This window comes from Sycon ciliatum, chromosome 2, assembly GCF_964019385.1.
Source record: "Sycon ciliatum chromosome 2, ocSycCili1.1, whole genome shotgun sequence".
Classification (NCBI taxonomy): domain Eukaryota; kingdom Metazoa; phylum Porifera; class Calcarea; order Leucosolenida; family Sycettidae; genus Sycon; species Sycon ciliatum.
In genome coordinates, this window is record NC_088644.1 from 15,512,952 (window position 1) to 15,534,630 (window position 21,679).

The 21,679-nt window shown below is 46.8% G+C and overlaps 1 protein-coding gene across 2 annotated transcripts in view; it reads left to right on the plus strand.

The window, feature by feature from the left end:
• Positions 1 to 2,904: 2,904 nt before the first annotated feature.
• LOC135808899 (membrane-associated guanylate kinase, WW and PDZ domain-containing protein 3-like) overlaps positions 2,905 to 21,679 on the plus strand; it is a 27,332-nt gene continuing 8,557 nt past the window's right edge. The window contains exons 1-19 of one of the 2 annotated variants that reach the window (XM_065322143.1): positions 2,905 to 3,402; positions 3,629 to 3,745; positions 7,125 to 7,343; positions 7,945 to 8,113; positions 9,142 to 9,224; positions 9,632 to 9,689; positions 9,953 to 10,133; positions 13,138 to 13,242; positions 13,975 to 14,169; positions 14,720 to 14,846; positions 15,315 to 15,352; positions 15,482 to 15,764; positions 16,216 to 16,244; positions 17,354 to 17,659; positions 18,151 to 18,346; positions 18,901 to 19,167; positions 19,557 to 19,727; positions 19,994 to 20,019; positions 20,460 to 21,679. The exon at positions 20,460 to 21,679 is cut by the window's right edge and continues 335 nt beyond it. In XM_065322143.1, the coding sequence (XP_065178215.1) occupies positions 3,084 to 3,402; positions 3,629 to 3,745; positions 7,125 to 7,343; positions 7,945 to 8,113; positions 9,142 to 9,224; positions 9,632 to 9,689; positions 9,953 to 10,133; positions 13,138 to 13,242; positions 13,975 to 14,169; positions 14,720 to 14,846; positions 15,315 to 15,352; positions 15,482 to 15,764; positions 16,216 to 16,244; positions 17,354 to 17,659; positions 18,151 to 18,346; positions 18,901 to 19,167; positions 19,557 to 19,727; positions 19,994 to 20,019; positions 20,460 to 21,679 (4,109 nt within the window). In that variant the 5' untranslated portion in view covers positions 2,905 to 3,083. The remainder of the gene's footprint in view (positions 3,403 to 3,628; positions 3,746 to 7,124; positions 7,344 to 7,944; positions 8,114 to 9,141; positions 9,225 to 9,631; positions 9,690 to 9,952; positions 10,134 to 13,137; positions 13,243 to 13,974; positions 14,170 to 14,719; positions 14,847 to 15,314; positions 15,353 to 15,481; positions 15,765 to 16,215; positions 16,245 to 17,353; positions 17,660 to 18,150; positions 18,347 to 18,900; positions 19,168 to 19,556; positions 19,728 to 19,993; positions 20,020 to 20,459) is intronic. The other variant, XM_065322142.1, reaches the window with a different exon arrangement.

Below are 21,679 nucleotides of genomic sequence, written 5' to 3' on the forward strand. Positions count from 1 at the left end.
GGAACAATTTCGCAATTTTTCTGCAACCTTGGCGCAATTGGCCCCATGGCTAGCCCTTTCCCAAAGATGCTCGCCACTTTTTTCGCAATTTTTTGTTGTTTTGGAAGAAATCGCAACTTTCTTCATTTTCACAAACTACTTCACGACCTTTCCGCAACTGTTTACAGAGAAGCGCCTTGGAGGAGACTACTGAAGTGTCCGTGATGCTCCGCTTCAACAAGAAGCGCTGAAACAGTGCATACTAAAATCATCATGACAAGTGAACTTCTCATGTGGCAGCATGCCGCTATGTCATGAATGCTGTGCAAAGGTTCAGCACAAAGGACAATGACTAATTCCAAGTCTGTTCATATTTTTTTTTTTTTTTTTCTACAAAATCCACATATCTCCAGACACTGGGGTGAATGATGGAGTGTGGTGGTGGGGCCCATTAAGCTCCGCCGACCAGAGGTCTCGGCTTCATAGCTCCATGGACGCACCAAAGGGATATTGGGTGGGGAGGATTAAATTGTAAAAGAAAACAGAAGAAAGAAAATGGAAAGATTGTATTGCTCAGTGAGCAAAAGAATAAGTTGGTGATATGCATTCAGGTGTACATGTACTTCCAAGTACGATTGACTTTACACAGATACATGTACATGTACATTGTACATTGTAGGTGTTTCAGGTTGTTGTGCTGCGCCAGTGTTTTCCATTTCCGCTCCTTTATTGGTTGTTTTGGCATCTTTATGCACATTTCGAGTTGCGACATTAGCAACTATTGAGCTTTTTCTGAAAATATGGATGCGATTTCAGCAACTTTCACTTGTTTTGGCATGGTTGCGAAAAGCATAAGTGGCGAAATATTTTGGCATCTTTGGGAAAGGGCTATCGAGCGGTCATAGAGTTTAACGGGTGTTAGCGGCCGTCGCGAGTTCCCTTCAGGAACGGACACGATAATTTACTTTTTTTCTTCTTTTTATCGAGCGGTCATGCTTGCAGCGACATCATTCGTTCGTAAACGCACTTTGCAACAACACACCCACATTTGGTAGATTTTCGGCGATTCTCAAAGGAACCCTCGATAATCGGCGAAAAGCTTAGCGATTTTTCGATAAGTCTCGTTTTGGGCGAATTTTTCGGTGGGCCAATTTGGGGAAAGTCTACTCTGGGCATGGAAATGCTGTCGTTATTCGCGAAGTTGACGTATTTCTCGCCGGCCGAGCACAGCGAGATAGGCGAGAAATGATTTCTCGCGAAATATTTTCTGTTGCAAATATGGCACCTGGTGTGTTCTTTATTGTCGCTTCTTTTCCTGACTTCTTTAGTCAGTTTTGAGTCTCACCAGTGTCCCTGCCCTCCCACCCTTCATTTCAGTGCATATTATCATTACTTTTTTATCACTTTTTGCCGTGATGTGCTTGCCATGCCTACATGATGCCTACTCGCCTTTGGGGATATACATGTACACCCGGTTTTTTCCTTCACAACTGCGTCCGTCGGCGCGAGGGTTTTTTCCCCGCTAGCTCGGTCCAGAAAAAATAAATCTGACGGTCCCAAGTGGTTCTGCATCATGGCCTATTTCTGCTATCCACCGGCACGCCTATTCTATCTGAGACACTCTGTTCTCAGTCCTTGCTTCCATACCTCACTCATTATCCGGTTCATATCTGGCTGCGGCCAACTACCCTTCACTTTGTTTAGTGTCGCTATTGCTGTCTATGTCTCTGTGTGTGCCAGTGTATATGTACATAATGTACATGTACATGTATGTGGAGCGAGAATGTATGTACATGTACATTGTACTGTCCCTCCAGGAAATCGCGATTCCAGGGATGCAACAAATTCGCGATTTTGGCCAAAACCCGCGATTTCCCGCGTTTTGTTGTTTTCTGGCCGTATTTTTACATTTCCATGCACCTTTCACGCAGTATACAGTGCTTTCCATGATCCTGTACGTACATGTACAATGCAATTCCTCGAATTCTGCTCCATTTCTTTATCCACATACCAAACATGCATGAAACTTACCAGAAAAAGTACCGAATTCTGCCAATTATTTTTCTGCCGGCATTATCCGCATATGCCTAGTCCTTATGCACGATTATGATGTAGACTACATCAAAAGAAATCTTCGCGATCGAGTAGACCTGCCAGGTCAGATCAGACCTCACAATAACGACCCACATTATTATTTTATTCACTAGTTGAGGGAATGCAAAAGGGACAAGTCTGAAAAAAATAAACATCACAGTGACAACAATAAAACTTGCCATGCACACCAAGGCCAAGGCTTACTAGGCCAGAGTTTCACAACACTCATGTATGCATTGTATCGTACTAGTATGCTGTGCACAGAGTCAGTAGAGATAGACTGATTAGACTAGAGCGAGTGTGTAGATTTTTGGCAAGTGAACCACGGTTGAACTAGATCAGGTAGATCTACCCCAGGGAGTAGTATAATAATTATGTACCTACGACTCCCTGATCTACCCAGACATTTATAGGCGAAATACCGGTACTTGTTCGTTGTCACACGGGCACAGGACGCGTAGTCTGGACCAGGGAGTCAGACCCGGGTATACGACTCCCTGGTCTGGACTGTAGCACTTCGCTCTTCACTTTTCGACCTTTACAAAAAAGTACTCTACTTGGAGTGTAGACGTGCAGTGCCAGTGGCAGTGGTCTCCACCGCTTCCCATTCCCTGGCTGCACTGCTGCAGACAGACATGACAGACTGTCAGTGCACAGGCTGCAGTTACAGTGCAGTACACTCATGTACACAGATCTGCTAGTACTGCTACTGTGCTAGCATACTGCTAGTAGTAGAGTCTACTACTACTAGGTGACACTGCACTGCACTGGACTCGTATCGTCGTTGAGTCCTCCGTACTCCAGAGTACCGACTGACTGTACACGCACGGTTGATACAGTCGTGTGCCTGTACTGACTTTCAAAAAACGGCAAGAAGCCGTCTCCTTTACTTCGTGCCGTAGTGTTCGCGTCCTGAGCTCTGCCTGAATGCTGCGAGGATTCTGTAGCTGAGTGCCCTTGTGGCTCGTCTCTGACACTGACGTTGGGACAGCGTCAGCTAGCTAATCGCCATGTCGAAGTTTTCGCCAGCGCGCAAGAGTTCGCTGAAGAAGAAAAAGCACTGGTCCGGTCGAGTGCATGATAGTGTAATATCTCGCAGTAGTGGAGGTTTGTTCAACGTTGTGATCGATGGCGGCGGTGATTACGGTCAATTCCCGTGCATTGGAGAGGTCAAGCAGGATAAGATCGCGTATATCAGCGGTAAGCTGCATCCAGAGGAAATTCTTCTCGAGGTAAACGGACAAGCAGTTTCTGGTATGACTCGCCAAGACGTCTGTAAACTCATCGGAGAATCGCCTGATCCATTGGTGCTTAGGACAGTGAAAACAGGTGAGCGAAGCCATGGACTGTTTGGGATAGGATACCACGCATTTTTCGTCAAGGCCTAGTTGTGTCGTGGTGTGCTCCTTTCTCACTATGTGGCGTTTTACTCTACGCTTGGAGACGTATTGCTGAGATGAGTAGATTGGTGCAACGGAAATCTTGTCCTTTCAAAAACTGCATTGGTGTTGCATTGCATTCAAAAGTGTCTGTTTGCTGTTGACGCTTCATACAGGATCATCCATCACCAAAGAGTTACGACCATACCTTGGTGCCAGGTTCGACAAAGGCACTATGGACCACGACCTTCAGCAGACGATACGGGACAATCTCTACACTCGAACAGTTCCATGTAAGCTCTCGTGGGTAGTGATTCTAGCTCACAGCTCACAACCTTTGTGAGGGCGCAGGCGTATGTGCGTGCGCGCGTGCGTTCGTGTGTGTGGTGGTGTTGTGTGACCCTTTGAGGCTTTGTTTGCAGCCTCTAATCGGAGTGTTTCGTCGTTGCGTATTGTTCTTCCTGTTGTTGGAATGTTGTTGTTGACTTGTTTGCGTCCCGGGCCTGTTCTTGCGCTGCTGCTTGTATCGGACACTCTATTATTTTTGTAGTCTGGGTTTACGTTCAGGCACTCCTAGTAGCCCCGTTGAAGCACGAGCATTTCCTGCGTCGTACTGCTCACTTCCGTAGACAAAGTCAGTTTTTAGCTGTCGACCTGCAGCTGCAATGATAGCTGATGAACGACCCGTGCGTAAATTGCTTCGGAGCTCTTACCCCGATTCTATTTGTAGCGATCAAGTCGGCGCGGCACGATGGCAGGAATGCCGCATGATCCTAATGACTTGCATTGTGTACCATCGTTGCGAGATCATCTTGTTCTGCTCGGAGCGACTGCTCGGAGTCTGAGACCTTGTTCCGATACTCGCGAAGCGTTCCTCTGATGTGTTTCATTTTTCTTCCAACGTCGGTAAATAATACGACATGAAAAGTTTTGCTCTCAGCTCTCCTCGCCTCGGTCGAGCTGACAGAGGTTTGCTGGCTGGGGTAGCCGTTGCTCGCCTCGTTGGCAATCGGCTATCGCAAATACCTCGTGCGCCATTGCGTTGAGGTGCAGCGGCAAGCATGCACTCGCTCTACGATCTCACACAGGCAGCAAAATCGAAAGTGGAACTCAATGATCTCAGAATGTCAGATTAACCTTTTGTTGACTTTCCTAGAACACGGATTAGAGATACTCTACAAATGTAGGAAGTAGTTCGTGTGTGTTGCCGCTGGCATTGTGCAAGTGGGAGTAGTCCGTCTCATCACACCTTGACGAAAAGAAACACCACAAAATAACTGTGTTACTGATGATGTACATGACTGGACTGTACCACTGTCCTAGCTAGCTTTGAAGTTTTGATGACATAATCATTGTAAAGTCTGCTTTCCAAGACTTGGCAAGAGACCTAGAGAGCTAGAGTGCCAGTTATTATGTGCATTGCTTTTTGGTTGTAACTGTAAGTCTGATGGAATGTGCTCCATTGCTGGTTGAGGCGTTTCGTTAGTCTGGCTTCGAATGCATCCTGCCTGCTCAGGCTATTCAATTCACCTCTGGCAAATGATCTGTGGGTTGGAGGACATCTAAGGCGATTGAAGTCTTAGCCACTACACACTTGCATCTATTTTCTCCACCGTTTGAAATGAGTGTGAAAGATACTACTAGCATGCACTCTACAACTACAAGAGTGCATAGCTCTGGTGTTACTTAGTAATAGTAAATGTGGCTCATTGAGATGCTCATCTGGCATCAACTCATTCAATTCCTTCCTATCCTAGATCCTGGCTTTCAGACAGGCTGCATACTTGTAACATGTGCCTGGGTAATTTGTTAGGCAATAATTATTAGGATGGGCAGTGCTGGGCCAGGCCGCCTAGTCTACAAAGTGGCGGAGAGAGTATCAAAAATGCACACCCACCCTCCTTTGTAAAACCTGCTGTCACTGTCAGCTGTCTATGTACTGCTTTGCCAAGCACTTAGGATATGTCAAGGATGGGTGATCATGTGATAACATTCAACCACCACACTTTTACCTATGACTAAGCTTATGCTAGTGATAATAGTAGAATTGTCCTATGTAACTTTTGCTGTAAACAGGAGCTTCCTCTAAAATCTGTGCATTGTCAGCATTTCTCAGAGCAAACATTCCATACAAGGCCAAAATTGGACCTTTATCTTTTCCAGCGATTCCAAATGGCTAGTTACCGGACAACGTGAAAGATGGCAATCTACATGACACATTGTACAAATTATCACACAGCAATGAAGCAAACAAATCTTTTTCCACCGTTACTCAGAGTTTCGTGTGAAACACTCATCAGAGAGCATATTACCAAGACTAGCATTCACTAGAATATAATTATACGCTATTGAAATGTTTTACCTCCATCACCTCTGCCCTCTTTTCTCAAGACCCTCCATAAATATTCTAGTGAATGCTAGTCTTGGTCATCTGCTGTCTGATGAGTGTTTCACACGAAACTTCGAGTAACGGCGGAAAAAGATTTGTTTGCTTCATTGCTGTGTGACAATTGTATTACTGGCTCTGTCCACTGGACATAGAGCACTATACGCAGCCTGAGGACCTTAGACAACTGACACATTGTACATGTATATCATGGTCAGGGTGGGGTCCATTAGATAATCTCGGATTGCTCTTGGCCTGCAAGTCTCGTGCTGGGTGAATTCTTGGTATGTGTTGGATGGTGTTGGCGAGGGTTTGCCAGGAGGGGTTGCCGGATCAGGATAGGCTCCATACTAACAGAGAACACGGTTAAACACTGTCCTTGGTAGATATGCTTGCCTCCTGTGCTGCAAAGTATCAGATTAAGTGCTGCCAAATAATTTTCGCCCAAAATCGGACACCCTTCACCGCCAAGGCTGGCCACATGGTGCGAATTTTTCTCCTCGGCAAATTTTTTACAGAGAATTCAAAATATCGCCTAAAACACCATGAAAATTTGCTTCATTGCCATGGCAACCCCGGAGTTGTCATGAATTTTGTAATGATGAGTGTGGTTGCACACTGATTCTGTACAGACTGTCAGCGTACATGCCATCCAGCCTGATCCAGACATGTTACTTTGCACTTCCACAGCCAAGCGCTAGCCTTTTTAGAAGCAAATGTACAGAGATTTGTGCCTTCAGTTGCGCTGAAAAGTGAAAGTACAGGACTTCTGCATAGGGAAGTAATGATCTCCGACATTTTGTCTGCTTTTTGGACGTTTCCCTTTTCGGACCGGTTTTCGGAAGAGCCTTCAAAAATCGGACACTGTCCGAAAAATCGGACGGTTTGGCAGCACTGCAGATTTGCCTTGCACATGCATAACAGACTCAGTGTGTTAGGATGGTGCTATGCAGCTACACACACAAGCATCTCTCGAACAGATGAAGTTGTCATCCTTTCGGAATGTAGTTGGCCATGTTGATGCATGGCTATGTGCATAGCTGTGATGGTGGTATGCAGGTAACGTACAATTACGTTACAGCCGAAGAGCGGACATGCTAGAATTTCACCAAGCGCAGCATAGCGATATATGCAAAGTGACACTACAATACATGAAAATAGGAACCGTCCAGGCTACAAAGGCTGACCCCCACCCCTAGTTCTTAGGCACCCGACAGAAACTCTATGTTATACTCTCAAACAGGGTCATATTGTGTTACTGTTCAATCTGATGTGCACTTGTCCAGGTACAACTCGAGAACCACGTCCTGGCGAAACACCGGGCGTTGAATACAACTTCTTGACGGTTGATCAATTCATGGTGCTGGAGAAATCAGGCAATCTGTTAGAAAGTGGCTTGTTCGACGGAAACTACTATGGAACGCCGAAGCCTCCACATGAGCCACCGAGTCAGGACCCGAGGCAACCTCCGGGCCAACAGGCCGAACAGCTATCTGCATATCCAGGTTAGTGTGATGCATTGCTTTGATGAGGAACACCTGCTGCACTGGACGAGTAGTTATCCCAATGATGTTTACACAAGGCTAGGCAGGGCATCACACACGGTGCGACCATGGTCGTGCCACTTTTCGTCCAGGATGGTCCGCCCAATTCATCCAGAAAAGGAATAATAGAGCACTCACTAGTGGGCCGAAACATCCGATTTTTTCCCCAGGGGACACCGTCAAACCCCGGCTGCACCACTCCACACTGCCCTGTAGCACCCCTGCTAGGCTACCGTTGCCTTACTAGTAGTGCTGCTGCAATGGGACAAAGCTATGCTAAGTAACTTGCATTTTGTATAGCTATCAATGTCCTTGTGGAAATATCTGATGTTTGTTGAGGAAAGATCAAATATGGCAGGGGGAGATTTGATGGCCACTCTGTACAAGTTTGCGAATGTACACAATAACAGGACCCGATCGTCAGGCAGTGAATTGCAATGCTATCGTGTATGAAGTATCTTAGAAATGTATTCTTAGACATCCTGACACAGTGTCTTGCCAGCTTGTGTCATCAGCGTGCATACTCAGTATTGTTTTCTTCCGAATATGTTGTTGCACATAGGCGAGGAGCATCTGAGTTTTGGACAAAGTGTGAACGGTTTGCCCGGTGAACAACGCTACTACATGCCCCAGCGACGGCCAGGTGTGGCTCAGGTGAACAGGAACCTGGGTCCCTTGCCCAGGAACTGGGAAATTGCGTACACTGAAGGTGGTGATAAATATTACATTGAGTAAGTGAGCAGCTATGCCCAACTACTAATAGTGATGGATGTGTACGTACTCAATATTCTGAGCTGTCTTTCACAGCTTCAAAGCGTTTGGCAAGGAGAAAGCTGCCAGATCAGAATTTTCACTGTGCTTAATCTTATCCCATGTCATCTTAGGGGTCAATTGAACTGAGTGATACGTGATATGGGAGCCGCCTGGGGGGGGGGGGGGGGGGGGTGACCAGTCATGTGGTGTGTGGTGTGTGACGTCCTGTCACCCCGCCCCCCTTGTGCTCCTGGTCACATGGCATGGGAACATGCACATCACACACAGATAAAGAGCTGTGGACCCTGGCTGTGCTACGTATATTGCACAGTTTGGGAAATTGAAGTCATCTCCATGTATGTCTCTCTTGCTATGCTCCCTTCATACAGGGGAGTTCCCTTGATTGTGCTGCAGGGGGGGGGGGGGGGGGGGAGGATGGCCAGCATGTCTGAACTGAACTACATGACTGTATACCTGCTATGCTTTGATGCTGATTGAATTTGATTCATTGCAACAGCAGTGTTACTCTGGGATGTGCATCATAGTAGGTGATTTGGCGGTACTGATTCTGCATAAAGTTTGCCGCTGAAATTCAACGGTTTACGTGGTATTGCTCCCCGCTCCACACGGACCATCGGGAAAATGTACGGGGACCGGGAGGGGGGGGGGGGGGGGCTTGGGGTAGGGGAAACAAACAGTACACCCATTTTTTCCATGTTCCACTATTGCCTCGTCCCAAAAAGGTGCAAAGTACGGGTACACAGAGCACCCGGAACGATCGATTTGTGGCCGAATTTTTGATGTGTGAATTTTTTTTTTTATACCGACAAAATAGGAGAAAAAAATTACGAGGAGTGGTGTGCTATGAGAGTAAGGGGGGGGGGCGCACCATCAGAGTAGGCGAGGGGGGTTGCGCCCACCCCTTTGGTAGAACACTGGTCCAATTGTAGATGTGGGAGCGCGGGAGCTCAATATGTTGTACAAAATATCCTGCTGTTCACTGCAGCCATACAGCTGGAACAACACAGTGGCTGGACCCACGCGTTGCACGCATGCAGAAACGTCTGCCACTTCAATGCAATGATGATGGTAGGTGTATTGCAAGGATGTGATTTTATGGCTGGATTGGTTTGCAGACTCCTTACGCTTTCCAACGGCCGTAAGATTGTTGGAAAGCACGTGTATTTGTGCGTCACAATGACACTAATGGCAGTCCCGTGCATTTCTGCGCAAAGCCGACTCATCCCGACGTGGTTGCTTTACTTTGCAGTGGCCTACTTTCTTGTCCGGAACAGATGCTATTGCCAGCCTCTGGCTATGCTGTTCTGAGTGGTTCTGTAGTGTGTTTACGGGTGGGGCACAAAGGCGCGTCCCTTTTGTATGATGTTGCAGAGTGGTTTGGATTGATTTTACACCCATGGTTCTTTGTTTTGTTTTGTTTTTGTGTGTTTTTTTTTGCTGTTCATGTTGTCCTTTGTTGCACTTTCTGTGTTCAGAGCTTCCACATGGTTGGGATCGTGCTGATGATGTCAAGTATGGTGTGTACTACATCGAGTAAGTGTTGCCATAGTGAAATAAAGGTGTGCTTTCATGTGTGCATGTACATTAAAGCATATTGTGATAAAGGCTCGAAAGAAAACGTCCCACTCTGCATTACAATACTAGGCCAATAGAAATGGCTCAGAAATGGCTTGAGGTCAGTGATATTGTAGTGGAAATTTCCTGAGACAAGTAAAATCCACCAAAATGCATGCATGATTATTTGCGTACGTATCAGCAGTACCGTCTTGCAAACCTGCATGTGTCCTTGTTTACAGCTATATCAATGGAAGGACGACATTGGAGAATCCCGTAGCCAGGGCCCACAGGATTGGGTCTAATGATATCTGGGCCGCAGAGCGCGGTGGAGCTGATCAACAAGCACCGCCACCACCTCCCCCGCCACCTGGTATTGACGGTGCTGAACAGCTATCACCCAGTACACAGCAACCACAGCAGGTAAAGCACCTTGTCCACGAAGTCTTCGGTAACAACTAGTGAATAACAACATGTTACAATACTGTATAGTAGTGGTCAAACGAATGTGCTAAACAGCGAATCGAACCTTCTCTGAATGTTCCTAACGAATACCGAACGAATGTCGCCCGTTCCATGATTAAGAAATCAGTAAGAAATTATAGCTACCAACCAGTATGTAACACTAAAACTTTTGTAAAAGGCACCCAAATCATAAGTGAAGTTGCACACTGCAAGTCTGCAACAGAGATTGTAGATGCCATGACTCATTTATGAAGTGGACAGTGATGGTAATGTACCCCTCCGTTCGTCTGCTTGTCCACAGGTCTGTAGTCAGCGCCATGGAGCTGGCCTTTTCAAGGTTCTCCACCTAACCACTGCACCAGCAACTTCAGGCCCGCGACGTGCTTCCGCTGAATTAGCTTTGTCACTTGAGTTGCAGGTAGCCAGGCTCGGGGTAGTTCATGAGCAAAAGGAACCCCCGCACCAGTGACTACGCTCACAGGCCGAAGATCTCTGCACACAAATCCCACCAATCGGTCGTCGCATCCAGAGCCTCAGAGGATCTAGCCGCTGGCACTTTCTTTGCCTTGAAGAAGGCAGTTATCCCTTCGTCCTTTTTCGGTATCGCCCCTGCGCCATCCAAGTCGACATGGTGAACGTCCTTCAGATGGTTACGTAAATTCGTTGTTCCGCCATGATCTGCCAAGTCTTTCGGCGGCTTGCACCGAGTACACGTAGCAATATTGTCGTGAGAATATAGATAATATTGTCAGCCGTTATCTCTATTCCAAAATCCCATACGGCAGAGCGCCTACTCTTCTCGGCCATGACGAACGTTGGGTGGATTTGATGAAGAAAGACTCAACGACGGCTCTCAGCAATAGTTATTATTTCAGACAGACCGTCGAGTGTTGTCACGACTAAAATCGCCTGTGGCACTGCACTTCCAGTTTCACAGCCGGGCGCGGTGCGCGCATGCAACGTTCAACCCAGACTAGAGTTCACTGCGCAGACTAGACCTACCGGAGTCTCTGGTCATGAAGACAGCGCGGCACGGCTTCAAAAGTAGACGTGTGTACGTGCTTGCATGCATGAAAATCGCTGCTACAAGTGCAGAGTTCACAGTTTTGTGAGTTACGATATTCGTTTGGGCGGTCAACTTGGCATTCGAATGTCGACTCGAGAACGAACGTTCGAAGCTTCTCAGCATTCGTTTGACCACTACTGTATAGCAGGAAATTTTCAGACGGAATTTATTTTCGGACGATTTCGTACACAGCCTCTTTTGTACTAGAATTAATTCCGTACTAAAATTTGTTCCTGTGAAGTAGTTATGTACACTATACATGTACATGTACATGCGTGCCGCATGCAAACACGTGCATTTAGCATGAAGCACTGTACGAAAATAAAATCCGTACGAAAGGTCGAAAATCGGCTTTGTCCGAAAATATTTTCGTCCGAAAATTTCCTGCTATACAGTACATTTACCTTTATGTAGGAATCATCATCGCTGAGTGTCATCCCCTAGCTGGTGCGATTTGATGAGAGTGAGACAGAGAGAAAGAGAAGAGAGAGAGAGAGAGAGAGAGAGAGAGAGAGAGAGAGAGAGAGAGAGAGAGAGAGAGAGAGAGAGAGAGAGAGAGAGAGAGAGAGAGAGAGAGAGAGAGAGAGAGAGAGAGAGAGAGAGAGGGAGAGAGAGAGTGACAAAGAGCGAGAGCAAGAGAGAAAGACAGTGCTAGATAAGGGGCCTAGGTAGCTATGGCAAATGTGGGCACGCAAGTAACTACCCTGGCCAACGGAACGAAAGGTGTCAAACGGGGTGCAGGTCAGCTGGTACAAGGATGTATGGGAATGATAACCTAACAATAGCATGCCTTCTTTGAATAGTAAGATTATTTTAGAAACGATTTCATTCTATCAGCCATACAAGCATTGCTGTACGATTGCACTGTCGTGATTGGTGTTGCCTGTGTGTATGTGTGTGCTTGTGTTTGTATGTGTGTGCTTGTGTTTGTATGTGTGTGTGTGTGTGTGTGTGTTTTTGTTGTTGTTTCTTTATTTTACTTCACCATATGAACAGGCAAGACTGCCTTCTCACCGGGGCTATTGGCCCACGGCTCTCACAATATGATGAAAATGTTTAAAATGTTTATGAAGAAGAAAGGAAAGGAAAGAAAACAGTGTGTGTGTGTGTGTTTGTGCCAGCTAGTTCGGTTGGTGGGTACACTTATGCTGGATAGTGTTGGGTCTGTTGCCAACGGGCTCGGCCACTTGAAGGTGTAATGTTGTACCTGCCACCTTTTTTTGGTTCCAGGGTTCATATACTTTCTATTTGAAGTATACATACCTGTTAACCATGGACTGCTTCTGGCTAGATTAACTCTTGTGTAATCAATGGTGCTAGTGAAGCTTATATCAGACCCAATCTGATTTAGCCACCCACACTAGTAGCAAGTATTACCTTCACTGGGGGCAGGGGTGACTGCAGTTGGATCCCTGGACGGATACCCTGATGCCGTCAATCCTTTTTCTGCACCTTGTCCTCACCCACTTACTGAGGTGTGGTGAGCCCATAAGTGGGATCATTTTCAAGTCCACCCAGAGTTTTGGGGATTTCAGGGGGTGTCGGCCGTTGGGCGGTTCAATAGCCAATTGAGTCATCTTTCCAAGATTCCTTTTGAGTCTCTCTCCCCTCTCCCGGGGAGACCCATGTGACCAGTTTTGGCAGTGTGCAACAAGTACAAGTACAAGTACAAGTGTGTGTGTGTGTGTGTGTGTGTGTGTGTTTGTGTATGTATGTGTGTATGTGTGTGTGTGTGTTTGTGTGTGTGTGTGTGTGTGTGTGTGTGTGTGTGTGTTTGTGTATGTATGTGTGTGTGTGTTTGTGTATGTATGTGTGTATGTGTGTGTGTGTGTGTGTGTGTGTCTGTGTGTGTTTGTGTGTTTGTGTATGTATGTGTGTATGTGTGTGTATGTACAGGCTGACTGGCAGAACTACCAGCCACAGCAGCAGGAGAATCGGTCCGATATGCTAGAGCAGCTGCATGCTGAAGGAGAGGAGCAGTCAGCACGGCTTAATGGCATGGTGTGTAGCTTCACTTTGTTGATTGGTTCACGGTTTTTTCCATAGCACCTTCATCAGTGACAAGTGATAGATCACCAAGTGAACTGTAGTGCATTTGCCGAATGTGGGCCCATAGGTTTTTCACAGTCTCACTTTATTCTAATTCAAGATGGTGAAGTCGATGATGTATATAGGTCAGAAATATGACAGCCGTTGTTTTAAGCCTAAGATGAATTGAATGCGGTGTAAATTGATCAAGGTAAGTGCAAAATGTATTTTCTTCAGATACAGATATTTGAGAGATCGCGTACAATATACATTGACACAATACGTACGATGTTTTTGCAACACATGGTTCCGCTGCTGTTTCTCTTCTGGAGATCGCCCGCATGCGTGCTATGCCGCGTGAATACAGCCTCTCCAAGCTGCTCGATCCTGGGCCATCATGGAGAGTGTGTCAAGATTGTGCACGTACATGTAGTTTCAGTGTATCTGGGGCCCCGATTTGGCGAATGCACTAAACGTGTGCATTAGCGCACAGTAGATGAGCTTAGTCGCCTTGCACCACCCCTGGAACTACCCATAACGCAATCTAGAACGCTAACATTTGGAGAACAGGTGTGCAAACATGTGCATGTATGTCTATCCTCTGCAGTAGATTCTGTAGGGTGGTCTGGGAATTGGACCCATGCCTTTAATTGCCAGGTGTACACGCAGTTAATGAACGTTATGATTGTCTGCTGGTTGTAATAGGCTATTGACGCTCGCCTAAAAAAGCCAGCAAACGGGTTTGGATTCACGGTGGTCGGTGGTCAAGTGCCTCGGGATTTGAAGCAGATCAAGAGCATAGTCCCCAACAGCGTGGCTGCCCAGTGCGGTCGATTGCAAATTGGGGATGTGCTGGTCCGTATCAACGATGTCAACGTCCTCCTCTTCACTCATGACGATGTAAGTAACTGCTTCTTCCGGTTTTCCTTTCTGCTTATTACTCCGCCATAATCCTTTAAAACAAATTTATTCCACCTCCCCCACTTGTACTCTCTGGCCTACCCCTTAGTACAATGTTTCTTTTACTCTATCTCTGCTATAAACCAGCTCAGAGGCTCAGAGTCAGAGTTCCCTAACTCCAATACATACCGCGAGCACACTTCTTTTATAACAATTTTTAAACACATGGAAAGGTACTTGGCTCGCCTGCATTGCTTGGGATGTTCCTTCTTGGCTTGGGTATTCTTTGTCTTTGGGGATCTTTTCAATACGAAGACAAACCTATAATGAGCATGATTGAATTTTACCATAGTGGCAAGCATTGAAAGTTACACTTGTTTGTTTTTTGAGCTTTTGTATACGAGAATGGTCATCACCTCTTAAATATCTCATCTACTTGTAAGTCATTGCATACATCTTGCAAAACGAAGTAGGCTAGCGTAATGGGCTTTTGTCCTCTCAGTGATCGTAATTTCATGGTGTCCATGCTTTGGCTTTGCGACAATCGTAGGTTGTTCGTATGTTTCAAGACATTCCCATTGGAGGCGACGTTGTGATTGAAGTTCGCCGCGGAGTTCAACAGCCACCGGGTGAATTTACACCGCATCCCGGACATGGCCAGCAGAATTTTGACGCAGGTACACTGCACGTTCAGTTATCAACAATGTAGTTCTTGTATTAAGAACCGACTTCTGCTTTAGAACCATCCGGATGCAGAGTCTGTTTAATTTTTCATTTGTTGGTGTTGTGTTCTAATCATTCACCATGCCACCGTGAATTGTATTCTGTTTGCCAGTAAAAGAGCCTTGTGATACATGCACATGAATCCTGTCATAGAACACTAACTGTCTTAGTGATAGCATGTACTGGTGGGCACCAATAAGATCTTTCAATATTATTGATCTTACTTGATCTTACTTGATCTTCTGCAAGTACTTCGAATAGGCCAGATTTCAAAATGTGCACGCAAGTACACTACCACTGCTCTTCACAGCCGACCGTCAAGGACACACCAATTTTCAAAATGGTCAATCACCGTTATATCAACTATCACCTGTTATGGTTGCAGACCTTCTCTCTCCTATCCATGTGATTGTGTTGTGCAGGACATGATGCTGGAGTGGCTCCTATTCCACCGCGTGCTGTAAGTGTCTTCTATGCTCCTTGGTTGATTTATTTACTTTGGATGTACGTTGAGTTGGCGGACTCAACCCTTCGAGGCACTATCACATCCATGTTGGTGTGGTTCTGTTTTCATGACTGTACGCTGCAGCCCACGAATATGGCCCGTTTCGAGCCATCACGCAGTGGTTCTGATCGTCTTGTCGCACACGTTGTGAAGGGCCCGTTTGGTTTTGGCTTCACGATTGCGGACAGCACGATTGGCCAGACGATAAAGCAGATTCTGGATGCACCGCGGTGTGAACAGCTACGGGAGGATGACTGGCTGATTGAGATCAATGGCCAGTCTGTGGCCGGTGGAACGCACAACGATGTCGTCACAATCCTGAAAGGCTGCGAAAAGGGCAGCTCAGTGGAGTTCCTGGTGGAACGAGGTAATGAACCATGCATTCTGCTTGATTTCCTACCGATAGAATATATCATTGCATTGTTGTGAGGAATATCCAGGTATGTGTGAAGTTACTTCTTGTTGTTGCCTGCAATAGTACATAAATCTAGGCATACACTGCAGTTGTCCAGATACAGTCAACTTCGCTTATAACGACACTCGGCGGGGCATCAGAAAAGTGTCCTTATTCGCGAAGTGTCGTTATACCCGAAGTCTCATTATATGTGTCACAGTTGGATGGGACTTTGCTCTGGGCATGAAAATTATGTCGTTATTCGCGAATTGTCGTTATATCCGCAGTCGTTATTAGCGAAGTTGACTGTAGCAAAGAAGATAATGTATCCCTTCCCTTCCTAAATGCATATCTCTTTCTTTGGAGAAATGTGCAAGTATTGATCCAGTGTTTTTCTTGTTGTTTTTGTTGTTTTCTGCTGAAGTTACTGGCGTTCCAGTTACTGGTGGGGAGGTGAGTTGCGTCTGTATGACCCTGGTGGTTTTTGAGACCATGCCCAACGCCTACGTTGCAATGAGATCTACAGTTGCATGTCATGCAGGCCTTGAAACAGAGCTGTGAGAAAGCAATGCAGTGTTTGCCAAAAACATCACACAACAGCCAGTACTAGGAGCAAGACTACATAAGAGCGTAATGAAGTCACTATGCCATCTTAAGTATTGACTGCGTTGTTTTTACATGGGTTTTTTCAAGACCACTTGGCTGGCATCTCCCCCCCCCCCCCCCCCCCCCTCTCTCTCTCTTTTCCTTGCCCAAGCTCTTCAACATATTCGAACTGTGGACTCCGCTTGTTGCTTGTTCACTTCAACACAAACACACAGATAATAGTTATACCAGTAGCAAAAAGTATCACACATATTGCCTCACTTAATTGCTGGTGCAAGTAAAACATTTCCTATTCCAGGTGTGTGTGTTGCTTTTCCATTTTTCTCTCTCTTTATCTCTCTCTCTCTCTCCCTCTGTCTCTCTCTCTCTCTCTCTCACTCTCTCTCTCTCTCTCTCTCTCTCTCTCTCTCTCTCTCTCTCTCTCTCTCTCTCTCTCTCTCTCTCCCTCCCTCCATCCCCCTCCCTCCCTCCCTCCCTCTCTGTCTCTCTCTCTCTCTCTCTCTCTCTCTCTCTCTCTCTCTCTCTCTCTCTCTCTCTCTCTCTCTCTCTCCCTCCATCCCCTCCCTCTCTCCCTCTCTCTCTCTCTCTCTCTCTCTCTCTCTCTCTCTCTCTCTCTCTCTCTCTTTCTTTCTTTCTTTCTTTCTTTCTCTCTTTCTCTCTATGTATCTATGTATTGATCTATCTATGGCTGTTTCTCATGTGCTCTCTCTCTCTCTCTCTCTCTCGCTCTCTCTCGCTCTCTCTCTCTCTCCCTCCATCCCCCTCCTTCCCTCCCCCTCTCTCTCTCTCTCTCTCTCTCTCTCTCTCTCTCTCTCTCTCTCTCTCTCTCTCTCTTTCTTTCTTTCTTTCTTTCTCTCTTTCTCTCTATGTATCTATGTGTTGATCTATCTATGGCTGTTTCTCATGTGTTCTCTCTCCCTCTCTCCCTGTCTCCCTGTCTCCCTTTGACCCTACAGTCCAACATACCAGATGGACAGCAGCAAATCAGGAGATACCAGCCAGGCAACGAGCCAGCTCATTTCAAGCCTAGCCAACCACCAGTTTACCCAGGTCCGTCAGGACCTGTTGCAACGACTGGAGAAGCATCGCATGATGCCGCAATGATGCGTGGCGGAATGGATCAGCGCCTAAATGATACGCAGGGTTATCCACAAGCCGTGCCAGCAGCAGAGGGTGCTGTGACGTATTTAGAGATTGAGCTGCATCGCCAAGTCAGCGGATTTGGCTTCCGAATCCTGGGCGGTCTGGAAGAAGGGTCACAGGTTAGTGGAGTTGCAGGCACAGTTTTCATCTGATTCGAAAAAGATGGTATTGATCATCGGAGAGTACTGTGGGTTTCCTGATTTGAATCAAGGAATGTACTACACCGTTGAAACAGCCCTTCTTCCCAGAAGATGCTCGTGCAAGTTCATTTTACTCTTTTCTATGGCATGTGTAGAATTCCATCCTTCCCTTGGATGTTCCCACTGCAGACGTTCAGGTGGATTTTATCTGAGTTACAATCAGATTACGTTTTTGAATGAAACTGGTGCTCATCTCTCATCACAGTTCACGTACATATTATCTGACACCAAGGATACTTTTCTTGTACTGCTAGATTAAAACATGTAGAGTGTGTATGTGTGAAAGATACTTATTCTGGTTGACACAGTGCAAAGTCCAGGTTCCATGACATGCAAGCTAAGATGAGTTTACCTGCCATGAGAAAAATTTAATGTCTTGTTTAAAAGGGGCTTTGTTTGCTGTTGAACAGGTGATGGTTGGGACAATAGTTCCCGGTGGCGCAGCGGATCTGGACGGCCGCTTGCAGGTTGGAGATGAGATTGTGGAGATCAATGGGCAGTCCGTTTTGAACGAAACACACCGCAATGTTGTCTCGCTGATGAGTACAGCCGGTCTCCACGGTCGTGTCTCTCTTGGTATTCAGCGTAGGCCGGGAACACAGCAAGGTCAGTAGCAGGATACCTCTCTCATACCCGTAATATACAGTAGCGACTGCATACAGCTACCACCCCCCCCCCCCCCCCCCCGGTGCGTCTGCCCAGTGTTGACTCCGAGACCCACGGTCGGACGAGCTGCCCAGGCCTCACCACCACTGCCGTTTCCGTGCTGCCTTCTCGATACATACGTATGTATACTGTATCATGTGCACATTCACATGTCTGAAGGTTTGTGGTTTTTTCAATAAAAATAAAATAAAAAAATACTTTCAATTGAAATCTAGCTTGAAGTTGTTTCTCTTTTTGCTGCTTGAAATACTACAGTACTGCGCAATGAAATCCGATCGAGTCACTCGAGTATGCGCTGGGCGTTGTGCAGCCCTAGACCTGCAAACACTGGGCTACGAAACGTTGCAGGGCGCAAACGTGACTCGCGTGATCGGATTTCATTGAGCAGGACTGTACTCTAACTGTGTTGTACACAGTCCACAGTCCTACATCGCCACAAAGAACTGCTTACCAATCAACTAGTTCTGGTTTCTGTGCATTTCCATTGTCCTCAGCTGGACCTGATCAGATGCAGCAGCAGATGCAGCAACAACAACAAATGCAGCAGCAGCAGCAGCAACAGCCACAAAACCATCAAGTACAACAGCAGCAGCACCAACCACAGCAGCAGCAGCAGCCGCAACAAATCGGACAACATATGCTGGACAGCCGGTCACAATTTTCTGACAAAACGTCCCGCGATGTCATACTAGAACGTCGGCCAAATGAAGGATTTGGTTTCGTTCTTCAATCCCATGTCCACGAGGCAGGTTGCAGCATATGTAAGTTTGGAAAGAGGATGTTAACATCAAAGTTTTATATCTTGGAAGAAAGTGTCACGCAGTCTTCTTTCGAACTCCCATATTTGATTATCTACTCGTACTTCACCATTCTGGATTTACCATAGCTGTCAATTTGCGGGTGGATCCAAGGTGATAGCTTCATGCCTCGTTGTATCTCACAATGATAGTCTCGGATACCTCTTGATTTAGGATTCTGCCTTTGCGGAACCCTCAAATAATAATGATAGACAACAAAAAGCATTGTACTGCAAATAGAAGCATAATTATGTTAGACCTTACCGTCAATGGCATACAGTACAGTTGGGATAACTTTTACTCAGAATGATCGTTTCACTGCTTGCATCATTCTGTTTTCCTTGCACACTCAGGTCGCCTTGTTCCAGACAGTCCGGCGGAGCTCTGCAACAAGTTGAAGATCGGCGATCGCATTGTCGGTGTGAACGGTCGCAATGTCCTGGGCCTGACGCACAGCGGAGTTGTGGCCACTATCAGAGATGCCGGCCTAAGAGTAGTCCTGCAGATTGGCTTAACACGAGGAGGTACAAGAACCACTATGAAGCAACATGCTCACTCTTGTTCTTTAGTGAAGGCATAAAAAATCTATACGTCACCTGGCATTATGGCGTGGGGCTTTGCAGACTATTGCGAGCGTATCTTGCAGCAGCCATTGTCCTAGCCTTTTCCATTGATTGGAACTTAATCTGTTAATTTGCATGCTTTGGAAAGACTGCTGGATGAATAGTACCACATTGTTGAGTTGTATTCTGGCTTTGCTGTGGGTTGTTTGTCTTTTTCTGCTGTACAGACCAGTCCTCAGCGCATCACTCTCCGGTGAGTATTCTATGTAATACGGTCGTCTCTTTTTACATTCAGCTCTCATTAATAGACTGAATGTATGCTGGTGGCAGACCATCAGTACATGCCAGAACAGTATAGTGACTGGTGGCAACAAAACTACTGTAGCTGCCTGGCCATGGGTATAATCACCACAGAGTACTGTAATCGTTAAAGGTTTTTTTAGTTTTTTATTATGTACCAATTTTCCGCAACACTGGCCGAAGTGCTCAGTAGTTTGCGAGTCCGAACATTTCACTCGATAAGAAAAAAATCTATGCAAAATCGCTGGAATTTTGTTGCGCCTATATGAGATAGGCGTAAATAGAAGACCAGCCCCTATTCCAGACAGTACCGGTTAGGGACTGTATCTACGCACAATCTCACAGCCTATTGTTTGCTCCGTTCTGACCATCCACTCCTTGCTGTCCTAACAGGAACCGACCAGCAGCCAGCCAGGGGTGCAAGGCCAGTGGCAAGGAATGCAAAATGCGTTGCCACGGCAACAGTCACCTGATCCTGCCAACCAGTTCAGACAGCCTCCTCATCAGCAGCCACAGCAGCAGCCACAGCAGCAGCCACAGCAGCAGAGATATCCTTTCGGTGCATTGCCACAGCAGCAGCAGCAGCAGCAGTCGCAACAACAACAAACTACTTACAACGGCGAGCCAGCCGGGTATGATCCAGCTCAACAGCAGCAGAATCAATACCACCAGCAGCAGCATCAAAATCAATACCAACAGAACCAACCATCCCAGCAGCAGCAGTTCCCGCCGCAACCTAATATGATGCAGGAACTACAGCAGAGATTGCCTGGTCAAAATCGTTTCCGGGGTCCAGAGAATAATGCTGCGGGCTCTCAACAGCCACAAGGCAGCTATACACAACAGCAACAAGGTTACTATAATCAAGGAGGTGGTGGTGGTGGTGATACGCAGCAGCATCAGCAGCATCATCAGCAGCATCAGCAGCAACACCCCGGGGGACAAATCCAGCAGCCTAACGGCTATGTAGGTGACCATAGTGACCAAGGCAGTGGTGCACAGGGGCATCAGCTGCGCCATCAAGAAAGAAGAGTTCCGCCTCCAGTACTTCCCCGACCAGCTGTTGCCGTCAAGCCGCCAACACGTCAACCACCTCCACCACCAACAGCTGCAGCACCTCAGCAGCAGCAGCAGCAGCAACAACAACAGCAACAGCAGCAGCACCAGCCTGATGAAAGAGCGTACAATGGCCCAAGTAGTACTGCTGTTCCTGTTCCGACTGCTGCAGCTGTCGCAGGCACTGCAGCTGCTGGTGTTGGTGGTCGTATTGAGCAAGGCTACAACGCGTCTGCACCATCCAGCTACAAGGATGAATCCCAGCCACACTCTTATTCATCAGATGTGCACATTTCTGCCTCTACTGCTGCTGCTGGTAATGCAGCAAATGCACTTGGAGCCCCATCTGGTTATGGTCAGCAGCAGCAGTACCAACAACAGCAGCAAGAGAATCAACAATACCTGCAGCAGCAGCAGGAGCAGCCCCAGGAAGGAGATCATGCGGGTGCCTATGATGGTTACCAGGAAGAGCAATATGATGAGCAGATTCACCAAGACCAAGCTGCTTACAATGCTCAAGATCCTGCTGCTGCCGGTGCTGGTGAGCACAATCACAT